Raw genomic sequence first — 18601 nt, forward strand, 5'->3', positions numbered from 1 at the left:
GTTAATGTTGTGGTATAATATGTAATGTCGATACTTTTATATTTATAAAACTGCTTACATAATTTAATATTTTTAGAGTGTAATGGTATTAATAAAAAAGGCATCATATTTTTAAAAAAACACGGTATTTTATTACGAAATACATTTTAAAGATACAAAAATACTGCTGCTTTTTATTAATTTGTCCTTAATTAGCACAATCTATTTACAATACATTAAACGATATAATATATTGCAGAATATATTATTTTCGTCTGCTTCTTAATTTACGAGTTGGTACTGACGGTGTGATAGTTAATGTACTCTAAACAAACAAACAATATGCAAAATGAATAAATGATGTATTCGATAGATTATAGAAAAATTTTTAAAAACTTACCTCGAGCGGCTCGATATCTTGGAAAGATTCATCTTCTGTAATGTACAATTTCTTTTTACGGGTGTTTTTCTTCTTTTCCGAAGCTGTTTCCCGAGATGGTAAAGTAGTAGTGCGTTTTACACTTCGTCTAAAATATAAAAGTAATATGTTTCAGTATAAATTTTTAACTTAGAAAGACATACTACTCTTCTATATCTGATTTTCGTGTAATATATACTTTGAATCCGAGCCAGAAAGATCGATCACTGAAATTTCATCCTGTTTTGGAGACGATGGTGTAAACTTCTTTGGTGGACGTCTTACTCGACGATCTTTAAGTATCACCTCGTCTTCAGATGTATTTTCACAACACTCTTTATCTTTAGAACGATTCTTTATTAACTACAAAAGGCAGTTATTAAAGAAAGCTTATTAAACTGTATTAAATTTTGCAATGAAGATACCTTTTGCTTTTGCTTTTCCAACTCTTCTTGTTGACTTTTTACTAAGCTTTCATACTTCGCCACCATTTCATCTCTATTCTTCATAAATGATTCCATTTCACGCTCTTTCTCGATCAAGCCATTCCTCAGTTCATCATTTACAGTTCTTAACCTTTCGTTCTCCTCTTTCCTTTCTTGAGCAGTTTGTTCTAAAAGATCTAATATTTTGGCATTTTGTTCGCTATGTTTAACGCGCATTTCTAACTGTTCGATATATTCTTGCTTTCGAGCAAGCATTTCTTTCGTATCTGTTAGATTCTTAATTGTACTCTTCATTTCTATTTCCATTAATTTATCGCTTCTGTCATTATTTTCTTCGTGTTTTTGTATCATAAATTTCATTTCTGTGAAAATGCACAATGTAGTAACTTTAAGGGGAATATCATTTGTTAAAATAACATACCGTAGATACTGAACTAACCTTTCTGAAGAGAAATAATTTCAGCATCTTTCTCTCGCTCTTGTTCCTCTGCTTGTCCCAAACGATCTTCAAGTTGTAAAAGCTTATCGTTATTCTCATCCAATAACTTTTGCAGTTGATCTTTTTCAGCTTGACATGTTTCTAAATTCTTATTTAATTCGCGAATTTTTTCCTGAAGCTCAGTTATACTATCAAGATTACGTTCTAGCTCTACTATTTTAGCGGCATGAGCATCGAGACACTAGAGTTTTATTAAAAAAATTATTAAATTTCACTGAAGAATATATACATACATATAGTATATTTATATGAATTTAATTAAATACCTGCGATTTGATATTATACTTTTCTGCCATGGATGAAAGTTCTCTTTGTAACTTATTTGTTGCTTCTTCATGGTCATTTTTACACTAAAATAAAATTAAACAGATTATATTACTGTAAAGAATGGTGATATTACTTATACATACCTTTGAAGTATGATTATCAAACTCTGCTTGCAACGCGTTCAATTTCTGTAAATATATAATCTTTTTATTACATTTGTATAAAAATTTGTATAAAAAGTTGTTATAGAATAATAAAAAGTAACCTACTTCCGTACACTCACTACAGTCACTTTTAGTGAAAGGAAGCTGCCCATCATTCTCTTTACTCTCTTGTTCGTAATCACTAGTTTCTGTTTTTAGAAAAGCCTTAATATTATTTGCATTTTTTAACATCTCTTGGACCTGCATTTTATCTTGCTTCATTAAAGAAAGTTCTTTCTGAAGCAAATCAATCGATTGTTTATATTCTTCTACATTAGCCTTACTTTCATTATTTTCTTCAACAAGTTTTTCTATTTTTTCTTCTAAACCTAATACCTTTTGGTCCACTTCTTCTTTCATCTTGAAAATAAAAAAAGAATTATGCAAGTATGAAAAAAAGAGCATCATATTACATTTAATTACCAACCAGACATTTTTCTTCATACTGTGTCTTAATGTCATCGTATTTTACCATTAATTTTGTTAATTTATCTAATATAATCTCATAATCATCAGCCTCTTCAGTAAAACTTGTCTGGCTAGCCTTTTCTTTTATCATATTTTCAATAGTTTGACTACTTTTATTGAATACATCGTTCTTAGATGTTTGTAAAGAAGCTTCTTTAGATTCTACGTGCGCTTGACAACTTATGTCTACTGTTTCTACCGTTACTTTCTCTTTTACACTTTCATCATTGCGGTTTTTAGATTGTGTACTATTCATTCTTAAATTACATATTTGTTCAGATATATCTTTTAACTTGACTTTGGCAAACTCCAGTTCTTGCTTTAAACTTTGTATTTCAGTTGTACTTCGAACTAATTTTTCTTCCAGAGCAGAATTTTCTTTGCCTACTGCCAGTACCGTTTCTTCCATTTGAGCATCGGATATATGTTCTGTAAAGTTAATAATATGTTAAATTACATCATGACTTTAAAGTCGTATAAAATTATGTATACATACCTGTCTGTGTATGTTTATTATTTGAATCCACTATTACTACTTCTACTTTGAGATCAGAAGATAAATTTTCTTCGATGGCAATATTTCTACCTTTAATGTCTTTACATTCCTATAAAATAAAGATTTATGTTATTAGTGCACTTAATCGATGCAGTGGTATAATTTAAAAATGTAAATAATAACATACATTATCTTTATATTCCCAATCTTGTTCTATGTTCTTTGCAGTATCAACTGTTTCTTTAAGTAATTTAAATTCATTTAATAACAAGTTCTCATTTTCCAATTTACGTATTTGATCTTCCAAATCTTGTACTTTGTTTTCATAATTCAGTATAATTTTATTTTGATTTTCTAATTTTTCTTCAAATATATCAACTGTTTTAGTTTCTTCTGTTAAACACAAATTAATATGTGCAAGTTCTGCTTCTAAATCATCTATTGTTTCCTGTTTGTCATATAACTCTTCTTCTTGCTCTTTAATTATACGTTCTTTTTCTCTCTCTTTTGTAGTAATATCAATATATTCTTGTTTTGCTTCATTTAAAAATATCTTAAGTTTCTGGAATAATACACAACGAAAAATATGTTTAATATCGCGAAAATTATAAATATAGTATTAATTAATAATTACCATACCTTAACCTGTTCCTCCCTGGCAGATAATTGAGAATTTAATTCTTCTACATAACAAGTTGCATCTTCATCCGAACAGACATCCTTTCGAACTGCATTTAATAAATTGTTTGCATTTTTTAGATCTTCTTTTGACAAACTGAGTTCGAAAGTTATTTTAGTTTTTTCAGCTATTAAGTTTTGATTTGCTTCCTTAAGTTCCTTCACGCTATTTTTTAACAAGATGATCTTCGACGTTAAGTGTGAATTTTCAATTTCTAATTCTTGAATGTTTTTGGAGTCATCATCTAGATCTAAATTATTAATAGAAACAGACGAACGTCTTCTTTTACGACTATTAAGCTGTTCCAATTTTTCCTTGTAAAAATCTTCAACTTGTTTTACAGACCAGTGAAGTACATCTTCTTGTTGCTCTTCCACGTCTTTCATACGATTCCTAAATTATATTTGACAAAGTTTACATGAAAAATGTTAGCACAGAGAAAACGAATGATTTAGTACATACTTCCATTCTGTTTCAAGATTTTTCATTATAGATGTATAAGTGTCAGCCATTTCTTCGCGTATCTGCAGATCGCGAGTCAATGCAGAACTTTTTAAAGTAGCAAGTTCTTTTTTCAATCTTTTATTTTCACTTATTAACTCATTGTAATCTTCTGACTGAGCATAATCAGAGTTATCATCAACTATATTTTGCCAGTCTATAAAGATAATTCAAAATTATAAATTCTACTGTAAATTAAGATTAATAATACAAGGCATACCTTCACTTTCCAGTTCTGTAGCATCCCAATCAGTTTCTGTTTTTATGCTTTGTGTAACTATTCGTGAAAATCTCGATTTAGTTTTCTTGCATACTTTCTCTTTTTCTATAACTATCTTTTTTGCAATAGCAGAAAAATTGAGCACATTTTGTGTTTCTATGTACAAATTTGGTATAGGATTAATATTGACTATTAAAATTATATACTCTTTTCCAGATAATGCTTTTTGAAATAGTCTTGTTAATTTTGATTCTCTGAATGGGCCAATATGTTCTATTTTCTGTTTCGATAACTGTCCATCATGAATGGTTTTTAAACATCTTCCTAATACTAGGAGACTTGTATTAATATTTTGTGCTTCTTTTAATCTGTCTCCAATATTTAAGGTTTTTTTTAATCGTTCTGATCCAGCCAAATCACAAAATGCAAACCTATCAGTTGAGAAATAACAAGTAACAAAGCATGTAATTAATATCTAATAAAAATAAAAAAGATTATTTTCTACATACGTGCTAACTTCAACAGAACTGGGATCATTCTCAATATAATATTTCAATAATTTTATGGTGAATATACAATGTGATCTTGAACTTCTTGCATTCAAAGCAGTTGCAGCTACTTTCAAATTATATTGTCCTGCCATTAAAACTTGATAAGCCTCAGAACCAGAGTTCACACAAACAGTCTTTAAACCTTTAATAAATGTTCTTCCATGGGCATCTGTCGCTAATTTAAGCGGCGTTCTCTTTTTCTGACACTCATTTGATAAAAGATCATATACAATTTCATTATAAATTTCAGCGAAAGAAACCCAAACAGAATAATGTGCACCAATACATTGACTAGGTCTAATAGGTGATTCCTCTTGCAATAATTTTTGCATGTCTTTATAAGCGTTAATAAACTGATATTTATCTACAGAAGCAAATGTTAGTAGCTTGGTTTTTATCTCTAATTCTTGGGCACGTTCAAGAGGATCCAAAATAACAATATCACAGTGATTCATAGGTTTATAAGAAGGAGTAGACTTTGGTGTAATGTTTGAAAATACAAATTCTAAGCATCTTGGTACTATTCCAGGGGATGTGGTAGTCCCTTGTAATGTATAAGATTTCCCGGAATTTGTAGTACCTATGAAATTATATTAAAATGATTTAGAACATTATATAAATTATTATATATAAATTTAATTGTATAATATATTTACCATAAGTCATGATAGTACAATTCTGTCCATTTAGAAAATCTATCATTTGTTGCTTTATAGATTGTTCAAACAATTCCAGCTGAGTAGTTTCTGGTCCAAAGGTTTTAGTAAATGTAAACTTTCTACACACAATATCGGTACTATTGGATCTCTTGAAACAGCTGGTATTATTATCTAAAGTAGGCAATCTTGTGAACAAAGTAGTGGAATTAATAATTTTATATGCATCTTGTTGCTCTTCAGATAATTTTAATTTCTTAGGGAATGGTTTCATTCGTAAATATACTTTAACTGTTTGTAAAGTTTCTGATTCTGAATTTAAAGAACCACTTTGTACAGTATAATTGGATTCTTCACTTTGAGTTTCAGTGTCATAAACAGAAAGTAAATTTTTCTTAGTTTCCTTTAATACACAAGGTCTCTTTCCATAGGCTAATATACTAGGATCTCTGCCAAATAAATATGACATGTCATCTGGAGGATTATTATAAGAAGTTCTAATAGAATCTAATGTGTTATTCATCTACAAACATTTGAAAAATATATGTTATTCTTTTGTTATATTAATCCTTGTAATGGAAAAAAACGATCAAAATTTTATTCATACCTTCTTGTGATAAAACTTTCAATTAATTATGTCACATTAAAAATAAAATATCTTTGCGCTTATTAAACAAATATTGTTTAATGAATGGAAAAATTAAATTCTTCCTTTATTGCATACTTCTGAAAACAAATCTTATTTTTAAATAAACCAATAACCTGTTAACAATTTTAAATATATACCTTTTACTTTATATCTATAGTAGTCACTTATGAAACGTTAGATTAATACCTGCTTTCACATGCTATATGAAAATTTAAACAATCAAAACAAAGTAAATATTAACGCATATTTCTTTCACAGAAAGCTCGGGAATCCACAACCACAACAAACGGTTAGTATTTTATTTTAAAATCTTGTCGTGAGAATACTTTCTTCGGATTGGTACAATTTTCGATGGACATATTATTACCGCGCTCAGCATATAACCAATAAAAATCAAGATATACTTTTAACGACCAATAAGAGTGAAGATAGAAAACTGTGTTCTGATTTGACAAAACGTACCTACCTTGTACTTAAAAATATAAAATTTAGTTAAAGCAATTATATTAAAGAAAAAATAGTACATATAAGCAATATATAGAAATAGTTTAAATGTAAGAAATTAAGTAATAATTCCTCTTAATTAGATAAGGTGATTATAATAAACATGTGCATAACCACATTATTAAAATAAATCTTTATTACATTTATCATTCATATCAATATTTACAGATCTCAAATTAAACATATATGTACATATAGCAGTTAGTACTCTCTTTTTTATGTTACCTTCACATACGATGACAATCTATAATAACTTTTGGAATAAAAAATATATTTTTTGGACGTTCAAAAAAGGAGTCCAATATTATTAAAAACTGTTTAAATTAAACGATGGTTAGAGGAAGAGACATGGTTATACAACGTAGATATAAATTGTAAAATATTAAAAAACAATATAATCATTTACACAAAAGAAACATGATAAATATACCTAACATTTTATAATTGTAGGAATACTAACGTGAGCTCATAAGTCTTTTGTTGCACCTATGAAATATTTCACGCACCATTATTGACTTTTGTATCACGTTTCATGTTACATATAAAAAGAATATTTCATCCTATAATATCCACTTCAGAGTATTTAATCATTTGAATCAACAATGGAATTACAAGTAAAAATAAATTACTTTTTCCAAAGTACATCAACACAGTTATTTTTCTACATTTTTATGTCTTTTATGTCTTTTACACATTTTAGTCATTATTTTTTTCATTCAAGTCAATTTTTTATTATGTATCAACAACGTCAACTGTTGGAAATATTTTCAAGCTAATTCTTTCATCACATGTTGATAGCTTTAAATTGTTTTTAAATGGTGATACCATTTAACGAGTTTTAAAATTAATACAGTAATCGTAATGTCAAGATTCATGATTCAGAATGCCTTTTAAATCATCTGGCAATGTATGTGTGATGTCATTTATTCTTTCTTGAAGTTTTTCCCTTACAGAATTACCTATAGGTACTTCATCAACGTAAGTCTTTTCTAATTTCTGCCGAATTCTAAGAATCATATCTACCAATTCTACTTCCTGTTTTCCTTGCACCCAGGTTTTTAAATCCTACAATAATGGTAATTTGTTTAAGGAATAAAACAAATAAACATTTTTATTTTTAAAAACAGATCAAATTTTTATATTGAACGCGAACATACCGCTTGTGATAATGCCTCAAGTTGTATAACTTGTAACTTTTGTGATAACTCTGTGTATCTAGTATGAAACCAACCAGAAAAATTAGGTGAACGGAAAAATCGTCGATATAATCCTACCCAATCTCCTTTTATGCCTGTGGTTAATTGTGGCCCAGCACTACTTAAAGTAGCTAAGAAATCGTTTGGATTAAATAATTCAGGTATGGGTGTAGCCTAAAATAATTATAATATATGTATATTATAGTTCCAACTGTTTAAAACATTCAACAGACGAAATGATAATTACTTTAAAAGGTGATATGTCCTTTTGTAACGGCATAAGACTTGCAATATATCTTTCAAGAGGTATCATAAAACTTTCAGTCAATTCTATCAAATGACGTTTTAAAAGAGCTGTTTGCACTTCCCCTGGCCTCTTTGTTTGGATACCTCTAAATAATTTCTTCAATATAGTTTTATCCTTCTGAAGGAAAGGTTTATACTGAGTATAAACTCCTGGCTTTGAATCTAATATTTTGAGATTCTCTGATTTCTTTATTTTGTACCTTTGATTCTCTAAAATATAAAAAATATTTAAATATTCTATGTATATACTGTTTCATAGAACTTACCATTACTAGTTCCATTACTTATTCTTATAATATGAGGCCAATGCTGTAGAGTTTTGGCAAAAAATGGATTTGTTACACCTAATATTACAGCAGGTGGTGATGGAGCATCTGTAGTATATTCTTTAAATTCAGAATCATGAATTGTAAAATAAGGTCGGTGATCAGCACAATATTTTAGTGGTGCAATCATCCTAAAAAATAGCGTATTTTTTTATTTCATTTTCTTATTAAAATTATTTTTAATTATTTAAGAAATATAATAAAATACTCACGCAATAAGTGCTTGGACCATTTCAGAGCAACCAGTAGGTGAACCAGCCATAACAACAATTGGTTCACTAAGTAATACTAATTCCCATAATAAATGTACATAACTTACAACACTAGCTAAACTTCTAAACATATCTCCTTCATTGGCAGATGTTAAAATTAGTCTTCGAGTTGCATGAAAATTTGGCGCATGATCCATGGCAGCAATTGTAGGTGCAGTTGCTTTATAGTTTTGATTTGGAATATATGTCTAAAATATGAAGAATGAAAAATAACATATGGTGGAAATACGAATTACGATGTATCAACTTTTACCTGAAATAAAACACCTATAAGTGGTAAATGCACTACTTGGCCTGGTATTGGAGGAGGCCATTGATCAATTTCTCTTACAATAGCTTCCATCACTGCATTGCCCATTTCAAAAAATTCAGGTGCAATTAAAGCACACAATTCACCAAAGAGATTCACAAATGGCAGTTTTGTAATTATAACAATACTCTAGCATATAAATAAAGTTATTATTTATGCTTCAAGATCCTGTATTTACATCTTTATTATTTTAGTATATAAAATAAACCTTTTGGAAATATCCTCTTGGAAGAGACTTATCTTTCACTTGACGAAAGTATACATAACCCCAATAATAATCTTTATCACATTGTAAAAATGGAGGTGACTTTCTATCGTATTCTTTTAAGGCTTTAGTCTCTTGAAGGATAGCTCCACTCTGTCTTATTCTGACATGATATTGTGTATCTCCCATACAACCAGAGTTAGAATCGGGAAAAGCAAGATAACAAACATTAGATCTCTCTTGTTCAGATAGTTTGATATGAGATGGATATATAGCCTGTATAAAAGAAAAACAGTTTATAAATAAATAATTGTATTAAAAATTAAATATAAAATGTAATAAAAGGGTACCTCTATAGCTTGACCTAATTCAAGATCAAAAGTAACAATACACATGCAATGTACCCAATTATGAAAACGTTCCCATTTTTCATATATCATTTCTTCTTGACTACTTATAGTATCCATTCTCCTAGTTCTTGAACAAGAGGCAACTGACATCTTATAAGAATTTGGTTAACATAACCACATGCATATATTAGGGAACATGTCACCTTGATATCTTATTAAGTGACAAATTTAAAAACTTCTGTTTAATTTACAACTTAATATGTGTGTGTTATATTTCCTATAAAGGAATTTGGATATCTGAAAACATATTAAAATATTATATTTTATACTTTTATGCTATATATTATATTATACAATATGTTAGCTTATATGTTCATCAATAAAGAACTTACAATTTTATTTAAGGTACACATTATTCCGTGCTTTTGGATTAAAATTGTTTCCTAGATAGTTTTTCTTTCTATTTTAATAATCTCATAATTACTTTTAACTTCAGCATATATATATATACATATATTTTTACCCTGTTTAATGATATTTAAAAACATTTAATACACTTATGCACTTTGTTTACTATCATTGAGAACAAGGATCAAAATATCAGGGAAGAATGTTAATTGAACAATGAAAAAACTCAGGTATCAAAAACACGAGGGTCATTACATATACACTTATTTCATTATTCTTTACTATTTACACACAATTGTTAAAATGCCCACGTGTTTTCCATCTTGTAATAATAATATTCTGCCAAACATGTTAATTTGATTTCGAAAACGATGGTGTGGCAATGAAAATGTTCATGAATAACGTTTACACCAATACTTTTCTTCGATGAAAGTATCTCCGTATGTACGTATTTAACGTTTGGTTTCGCTTTATTGGAGAAAGTCTTCATAATGCTCAGTATCTACAACAATAGTTTCATAACCTCCCAAATCAAACATGTACGTATTTTCAGAAATTTGATTTATCTGAGCGCGTCAATCTTGTCAGATAACATCAAATCAAAGATATATTGCTTACAAACAGATTGCAATCAGTACAATTCTACCTCGCACTTTAGTCATGAGAGATTTGCTTATACCTTATGTCCCTAATAGTAATATTCAACCATAGCAGTACTGACCCTTTGTTAACTCGAATTATAAACTGATGTATGTATATATCTATATACAAATCTCAATAGATACCAAATTTGCTTTTTGCAATATTTATACTTTCTAAAATGTTTAAAGATGAAACTACAAGAAACAAACATAATTGTTTTATTTTTCGTTTTCAACCGCATTATATTTCATTCATTTCAGTTCCTTACGAATATCGAAAAGAATACTAAAAATGTTAAGAACTATTTTGCTATCGTTCTCGTTTATATTGTACATAACATACACATAAACATTCAATTTTCATATCATAGAATTTTTATTTTAACGAATAATAAATTTTATATATATATATTAGAAAGAATATATTAATTTACCTCTAACAATAAAGATATTAAAACTATCATAAGAAAATAATAAGTAAAAGTTTTAATTGTCAAGTGTATTATTGTATAGGGCATTATACGAATGAATTTCGTTAATGCATACATAATAAATATATATATATGTTTCTTTATATGAATCAATAAATTTCTATTATACAAAGAGGAAATCTTTATCGATGTGCGTGCACTATTCTACGCATGCATATTGCACCGGTATATTTCATATTGATCAAAAATTTATGATTTGTAACGTGATTGTAATATAAATATAGTTGAATACATATGTAGATTATATAACATTTTTCACGAAACTGAATTTCATTTTACAGTAACAAATCCATAATTTAAAAAAGTCCGTTTACTAACGAATACTATGTACTTAAATAATAATAGTTTACCCTTGCATTTATTTTCTAATTTATTTGTACAATTGCATAAGTTATCTGCATTTCAATTGTAATTTATTATTATAAGTTATTATAAAAAGTTAGACCACAATATTGACATTAAATACAAGATATGCAAGTATTTATTCTACCTCTTGTATTAACTTTAATATTTCGATCAAACTTCATTGGAAATCGAAGATATTTCAATAAGCGAAACTTCTATTCTTCTTTGCCAAAAAATTAACAGTAAAGTTAGTTACAAGAATGTTTTTAAATTAAATTAAAATTGAAATTAAATTAAAATATATACATATATATATATATATTACAACGTATCCCAGATTTTAACGGCGAAACTTGTGTAAATAAGAAAAGAATGTTATAAGAACATAAATAGTTCAAAACTTTACTAAGAAGTTATAAAAGAAACATCAAACACGAATATTTACATTTATTGTTAGTCTATTTTTGCGTGCTGTGTCGAAGTCGTCAACAATTTCTGAAGGTAATTTCATGATAATTTCTGCTAGTACCATTGAATCGTTAGTAAGTTAGTGGACTTCGTACGAAAAAGCCGCAATCATTTACAAATCGAGAGTATGCAGATATACATTTCGTTTGTTTCTGCAATGGAAATACCTGAACTGCTGTGAGAGAATATCAAAACGGGTTCCCTAATACAAGAATTCAAAACATGTGGATGCAACTGGACAGCTGTCCGGTACATTATGAAATACATAATATTTGTAAATTAAACAATTATTTTCCTCACAGATTGATAGGTCGAAGAAGGCCAATACCTTGGCTTCCAAGATCGCCTGATCTCATGCCATTGGATTTTTATCTGCATTTTGAGATGAAATATTAGTTACTTTTAGAAGTGCTAAAAGTATTATACTATCTTGGACGGCCTGAGATAGCAAGCACAGCTCGCGTAAATAGAATAAACGTAAGTATTGGTGATCTATTCCTACATTTCATTGTAGTAACCGCAAACCCATTACTTCGCATTTCATATTTTTCTCATAACTTTTTAATAAAGTGCTAAACGACCTATATTTATATAACTTTTTTTTTCTTAGGCTGATAAGTAAGTTTCGTACTGTAAGTTTCGTCGTTAAAACCTAAGACACCCTGTAGATATATAAATGGATCTATTATACTAACAATAGAGCAAGTGGATACGCCCCTGGGTGCACGAATCCGCGCGTGCTTAATCTTTGCGACTGTCACATTCTGTCAAGCCCGGTTGTCAGCCTATGCTCATCAGCCATGCTGTGTCTAACTGTAAAAAATAACTTTTAGCCATTAAGTGTCACTTGGTGCAGGTCCAAACTAGTAGATAAAAAACGGTGGCTTGCAATCGCGATCAAACATGTACCGTATCTTTCCCGATCTAATAACCGATACGGGTGTGTCTACGCGCGTGTTCCGATACGTGATCAAGTATGTCAGTCAGTTTGTAAAAGTGCAAGCTTGTAGCTGTACCAAACATTAGGTTACCAACAAACAGTATATTTCCTAACGATGTCAGCTGACATCCTGCAGGATAAGAGCGTAGCCTTGAACGGCAAGAATGACGTACCGGTAGTCTCGCAACCCATTACCAGGGGTGGACTTAGAGTTTACAAGATTGTTGTTTTGGGCGATGGTGGTGTTGGTAAATCAGGTATAATCCAGTTTTATTTGTCATCGTTTAATTAAAAAAACATGTTATATCTCATATATATTATGGAAATTAATTTTTCAGCTGTCACATTGCAATTTGTCAGTCATAGCTTTCTTGATTATCATGATCCAACTATAGGTAAGAGTTTATTTCATGTATGTTGTAATGAAAATTGAAAACTCCGAAAAATGTCTGTAAAGTTTTGTTCTTATTATTTCTTAACTTTTGGAAGAATATTTCATTTAATGTTCTTTCTTCTTGACAGAGGATTCATATCAGCAACAAGCAGTTATAGATGGTGAAGCTGCACTTTTAGATATATTGGACACTGCAGGCCAGGTCAGAATTTGTTCTTAACATGGTTTCATAAGAAAGTGAATTGTATTGTCGTATTGTAATTTTATATATACATAAATGTTATATGTAATATTTTTTTTATGTGTAGGTGGAGTTTACAGCTATGCGTGACCAGTATATGAGATGTGGAGAGGGTTTTATGATATGTTACTCTGTAACTGATAGACATAGCTTTCAGGAAGCTTTGGAATATCGAAAATTGATAACACGTGTGAGAGCTAATGAAGATATCCCATTGGTATTAGTTGGTAACAAATTTGACTTGCAACATCAGCGAAAGGTAAAACACAATTTTTCATTCTAACTGAGTTTCACTGATTTTGTTAACACGAGAAACATATTATAGGTAACTACAGAAGAAGGAAAGGCACTTGCTGAGCAGCTTGGTTGCCCTTTTTATGAAACATCTGCAGCTCTTAGACAGTTTATAGATGATGCATTTTATTCATTAGTCAGACAAATTCGAGCTAAAGAAAGATCAAGAAATTCGGTACGTAAACACAGTCGTTGGTGGCGGCTGCGTTCAATTCTTGCCTTTATATTTAGAAGGAAGCAAAGACATGTCAATAGTCATCATTATTCCCCTTAATCGACGTATTTGCATAGATATCTTTTTGATAGCGTTTGTTTTAAATTAACAAATTATGGCAACATAAACAGTTTGGAATTCTACAGATTACACAACGAACAAAATTTTTTATGCTTCTTTTATATTTTATAACAGTCCTTCAATTTAAGGATTAATTCACTAATATCTCACTGCCTCATCTTTAACCCCATTATATTTTAAATGTAGTAATGGAAACATGAAATATAGACTGCAGTTCATTATTTTTATTATAAACTTTACACTAATAGCTTCTATTACATTGAGAAGCTATGTAAAAACTTATATAAAAAAAAGTCAAACATGAGATAATACAAGCAACAAGAATGTGATCTCTTAAAAAAGTTTCAATATAACAGTAACAAGATGTCCATAACTCTGTTCCCAAGGTCGCTAGTTTCTTCATTATTATTTATTAAAAAAGGCTATTAATATTATTTACAATATATTATCTTATCAGGAACAATAACTAATAACCGTAATTTAAGGCCTAATTATATTTGGAGTATCTTACTTTTGTTTTTTTAAATTAATTTAATTGCAGTTTTTATTTAATATTTTCTTTCCAGTTAAAATTTTGATTATTGTTTTATAACTACTATTTTATATGACCAAAGAATTTGATATTTCATACTACATGAAATATTAAATGAAAATTTGTAAATGCAGAATATATAGTATATGTGAGATGAATAGAAAGTTTTGTAATGCTAAATAATTGTTATATTATGACAATTAGTCGTATAAAGTTAAACTAAAATTTATTTATACCAATTTAATTATCTATAGAAAAAAATGAAAATTAGGAATGGTTTTATATCGAATTAAATTATTACAAAGTATACGAAAGTTATAATGATTTGTAAAGTTTACAAATGTTATTTGATGAAATCGCACAAAGTGAACAATTTTTAAAACGATATTTTCCAATCAAAAAGAGTATTTACACAAATATATTTTTATTTTTAAGAATTGATGAGATAATACTAGTAATGTATTTGATTACATAGTAGGTCAACAAAATTTTATGTTCATAGACTACTAATACTTTTCCTCTAAGTTTGAGTTCTAGAAACTTCGAGTAGTAAATCCACGCTGTGGGGAGCGTTCTTTCGTCTTCGGTAAAAGAGATTTAGTCATGTGCTCTCGATTCTTCTCTGCTGGTTTTATGATGGTATGGACGCTAGGAGCACTACTTTCACTATCTGTCTGTTGTGATGGAATGTCCAATTGGCAATGCGTCCAACTATAGAAATAATAATTGCGCAAAATCTCGGGTTGATATACGTCTAGGTAATGAATATTTTATGTATTCATAAGAGAACTTAGGATTGTTTTGTTTTCTGTTATCTTTCGGCATAGTAGGATGTGTCAACACATGTGGAATTATTGACAACTGCTACTTAAACATAACTCCGTTACTTTCATTGAGGATGATTTTTTGTATTTTCCTTACAGTGCCATATCTTTCAAAGCTGATTTGAAAAATCCGTTTCACATGCTTACAGTCATCATTCTGTTAAGGTACTCTATTATTATAGAATACCTTAATGATCATATAGGTAATTCTCCATCATAATTGTAATTTTTTCACATTTGCCACACTTATGCCATCCAGAAAATATTTTTAATATATTTTGTTGCCGAATTAAAGTTCTTTACCTTCATACTTGGCATGTAGAGCACCATTATCTTGTGGAAAATTATTCCTATCCTAACTAAATGATTACCAATGAATATCACATAGAGGCTAGTTTCTCTTTCTCTATATACTATGGCATCATCATCAATACTGATGCAAGATCTCAGATAGATTTTGTATCTCCATGTCTGTTACATAGAGCTCCATTATCCTGTAGAAAATCATTCCTATTCACCAAATAATTTTATCAATGTGTTTTATATGGACACATTTCATAGTATACTACGACTCTGCCATTAACAAAAATAATCCAACATATAATTAATAGATTCTATTTTGATGAGTAAAAAGAATATAATACAGAGTTTATGCAAATCGCCAAAGTTTATTTAAAAAGTAAAAATGCGAGTAGAATACTCTTTGATATTCGTCCACGCTGATTGCATGAAGAATAAAAGAGTAACTTATTCGTTGAAATTACAAAAATATTGGTGCTCGCTAGTAAGAGTTAATTTATCGTACCCCCAAGTGTCTTCGCTTTCTCTTGTTAGAGCCAAAGGTAATAAGGCATGTGGTGTCTGCTCCTAGCGTTCAAATTTCACGTTTTCTTACATTATTTATTAAAGCTTTTAATTCTCGTGCAGCTTAAGAATACGTGATTTCTTTTTTAGTGCATGTATATTATAAATCAATTACGTTTAGTTATAAATTAATAGAATTATAATATACACTAGAACCTCGTTTATACAGGCAGGTCGGAGGATAAGGCGGTTTAAATAACAGAGTAGTTTCGATAATAGTTCATTATACCTTTGTATACACATACATAATTCGAATATTAAGATTTAACCGTTAAGATTTCAACTGTTTCTTCTTTGACATATTTTGTATAAATGCAAATGATCACATATATTAATATATTCGCTATAAGAATATGTGTTTGTACATGTACAATTTGGCGTAGTTCGATTAATAGGGACTCAGCATTAACTTGTTCGCATAACGAGGTTCTATTGTTCTTTATATAGTTGCCAGATAATAGAACCAATCTATAATAGCATACAGTCAAGACATTAAAAAAAATTGTTAAATGTATATTTATATGTATATTAAACGTCTAGTCGTTACTTAATGTTTCCTAGTCAAGTCTTGCATTTTGTTAAACATGCAATAATTTACAATTTACAGACGCAGTTACGAATTTTGATTGCAGTTTAAAGTGATCATTTATATGTATTTATCATATCATATAAATATTTATACATGTTGGTATTATATTTGTTATAACATTTTATAAACAGTTTACTAATAGGGAACATAATTATTAATATTTAATCCATCTTATTAGCTAACATAACAAATCTGACTATTTCATTTTATAGAACAAGTACAAAGTATTATTGTCAAATCTGATAATCAACTACATCAACACTAGCTTTGTACTGATACAGTAGAAAATATTAATAAATATAAATTACTTGTATGTAACAATTGAACATACAATACAAAATCTGTGTAATTTATGTACTGTGTAAAATGTGTTTAATCTTTAAAACTTTATAATAATAAAAGGAGAGTATTTATCTGTTTTAGTTATTAATGTAATATTTTATTTCTCTTCATATTTGTTTATAAACTAACGAATCTACACGTATAAAACATGGAAAAACAATGAAATGTAATACATTGCAATAAAAATGTAATGATATATTTATATGAAAATGGAATTTTTAAAGCTAACAACGGCGGCGAGTGGTATCTTTGTCTGTCCATCGTTTGCTTAATATATCATATTGTATATGTATATAACCAAGAATACCCAAAAATATTAAGGACTAGAAATAATATAAATAATGTTAATATATAGTATAATATAAATTCAAATTAATTCTGTATTTTAAGAAATACAAAAGAAACACATTTTACAATGACAATACAGTAAAATAATTAAATAAAATGTAAATTTATAATGTACTACCAAAAGAATTTTAATAGAAACAAAATTTAAAAAACGCTTCTTTTGAGATTGAGCAATAATTTTGATATGATTGAAATAAATTTATGTATAATTAATGTATTTAAGTTGTGATTGTGTGATATACTAATTGGAGATAACAAAATACAAATTGTGATTGTTTTAAGTATATGGTCTTAATTGACAATTTTCGTATTCTCCATGAAAAATTTACAATAGTATTATATACAGGTCCTCAATTATATGATAATTATTATAGAAAAATGGCTCATTTCGGATAATTACTTGAGTACATTCAGTGAACTGTGACAAAATTTTAATTGTATTTCTGTTTATAGAATAAATATAAAATACAATATTAAAAAACATCCATTTTATTTATTTACATTCATTTTAATAAAAAATCATATGATAACAGTATGAAGTAATGAACAAATGTGTTAAGTCATGAAAGCTTGATATATAATGTTCTATATAAGTTGAATAAATTTGTACTTAAGCAATCAAAGAAATAATTTTTTACTATTTGCTTAAAATATATATATTTTAATTTATTTAATTGTATTATGAAAGATTGTAAATATATTGTTTGTTTTTAAACTTCTATTATTACTTATAAACTAATGATTATAAATTGTGCAAAGTATTCAAAACTCTTTTTGTTTTGGAAAAAGTTATAATTCAATTATATTTAATAAATGTTTGACACGTATTTTTTTTAATCACTGTGTGAAATACTTTTTGATCGGTTATTAATCTTCAGTGGTTCCTCCATTTGTATGTTGATCTCTTCCATTTTCTACTATATTGCCATCCATGGTTTCTATATTTCCTGCTTTGCTATTTTCTATATAAGTCATAACAAAAATAAAATAATTCATCCATCATTTTAAGATACCACTTTCAGATAAATGTATATCATATACATATATATTAAAAAAATTATGTATGTATGACATACACATAACT

General features: G+C 28.4%; 3 protein-coding genes across 3 annotated transcripts; 1 reads left to right on the forward strand and 2 right to left on the reverse strand.

Annotated features, from left to right (window-relative positions):
- Positions 1–113: 113 nt before the first annotated feature.
- LOC117206631 (kinesin-like protein KIF20A) lies at positions 114–6315 on the reverse strand. The gene is made up of 18 exons (XM_033446137.1): positions 6170–6315; positions 5991–6109; positions 5384–5906; positions 4686–5307; positions 4177–4607; positions 3918–4113; positions 3416–3848; positions 2964–3338; positions 2777–2885; positions 2240–2709; positions 1879–2172; positions 1753–1797; positions 1609–1692; positions 1283–1523; positions 823–1205; positions 597–760; positions 380–506; positions 114–304 (listed from the first exon to the last, which is right to left on the reverse strand). Exons 3-18 carry the CDS (start codon positions 5904–5906, stop codon positions 245–247), a joined length of 4557 nt encoding a protein of 1518 aa, XP_033302028.1. The 5' UTR covers positions 5991–6109; positions 6170–6315; the 3' UTR covers positions 114–244.
- A 339-nt stretch (positions 6316–6654) lies between these two features.
- Positions 6655–10665, reverse strand: LOC117206611 (protein DENND6A). The gene is made up of 9 exons (XM_033446097.1): positions 9894–10665; positions 9502–9798; positions 9155–9427; positions 8890–9075; positions 8577–8824; positions 8305–8495; positions 7980–8248; positions 7694–7906; positions 6655–7601 (listed from the first exon to the last, which is right to left on the reverse strand). Exons 2-9 carry the CDS (start codon positions 9649–9651, stop codon positions 7401–7403), a joined length of 1731 nt encoding a protein of 576 aa, XP_033301988.1. The 5' UTR covers positions 9652–9798; positions 9894–10665; the 3' UTR covers positions 6655–7400.
- Positions 10666–12247: 1582 nt separating this feature from the next.
- LOC117206605 (GTP-binding protein Rit2-like) lies at positions 12248–17253 on the forward strand. Its single transcript, XM_033446082.1, has 6 exons — positions 12248–12331; positions 12465–13051; positions 13133–13189; positions 13317–13390; positions 13497–13688; positions 13755–17253. The coding sequence occupies exons 2-6, from the start codon at positions 12910–12912 to the stop codon at positions 13995–13997; spliced, it is 708 nt and encodes a 235-aa protein (XP_033301973.1). The 5' UTR covers positions 12248–12331; positions 12465–12909; the 3' UTR covers positions 13998–17253.
- Positions 17254–18601: the final 1348 nt, after the last annotated feature.

Source organism: Bombus bifarius, unplaced genomic scaffold, assembly GCF_011952205.1.
Source record: "Bombus bifarius isolate JDL3187 unplaced genomic scaffold, Bbif_JDL3187 scf7180000008008, whole genome shotgun sequence".
NCBI lineage: Eukaryota > Metazoa > Arthropoda > Insecta > Hymenoptera > Apidae > Bombus > Bombus bifarius.

Coding starts and splice junctions, on each gene's coding strand:
- LOC117206631 (XM_033446137.1), bottom strand. CDS start 5,906: ATGAATAACACATTAGATTCTATTAGAACTTCTTATAATAATCCTCCA. Junction 3,849..3,917: donor AATCTTGAAACAGAATGGAA/GTATGTACTAAA, acceptor AATATAATTTAG/GAATCGTATGAAAGACGTGG. Junction 761..822: donor TGGAAAAGCAAAAGCAAAAG/GTATCTTCATTG, acceptor TGCCTTTTGTAG/TTAATAAAGAATCGTTCTAA.
- LOC117206611 (XM_033446097.1), bottom strand. CDS start 9,651: ATGTCAGTTGCCTCTTGTTCAAGAACTAGGAGAATGGATACTATAAGT. Junction 9,076..9,154: donor CAAGAGGATATTTCCAAAAG/GTTTATTTTATA, acceptor TTTATATGCTAG/AGTATTGTTATAATTACAAA. Junction 7,602..7,693: donor TTGAGGCATTATCACAAGCG/GTATGTTCGCGT, acceptor CCATTATTGTAG/GATTTAAAAACCTGGGTGCA.
- LOC117206605 (XM_033446082.1), top strand. CDS start 12,910: ATGTCAGCTGACATCCTGCAGGATAAGAGCGTAGCCTTGAACGGCAAG. Junction 13,190..13,316: donor TTATCATGATCCAACTATAG/GTAAGAGTTTAT, acceptor TCTTCTTGACAG/AGGATTCATATCAGCAACAA. Junction 13,689..13,754: donor ACTTGCAACATCAGCGAAAG/GTAAAACACAAT, acceptor AACATATTATAG/GTAACTACAGAAGAAGGAAA.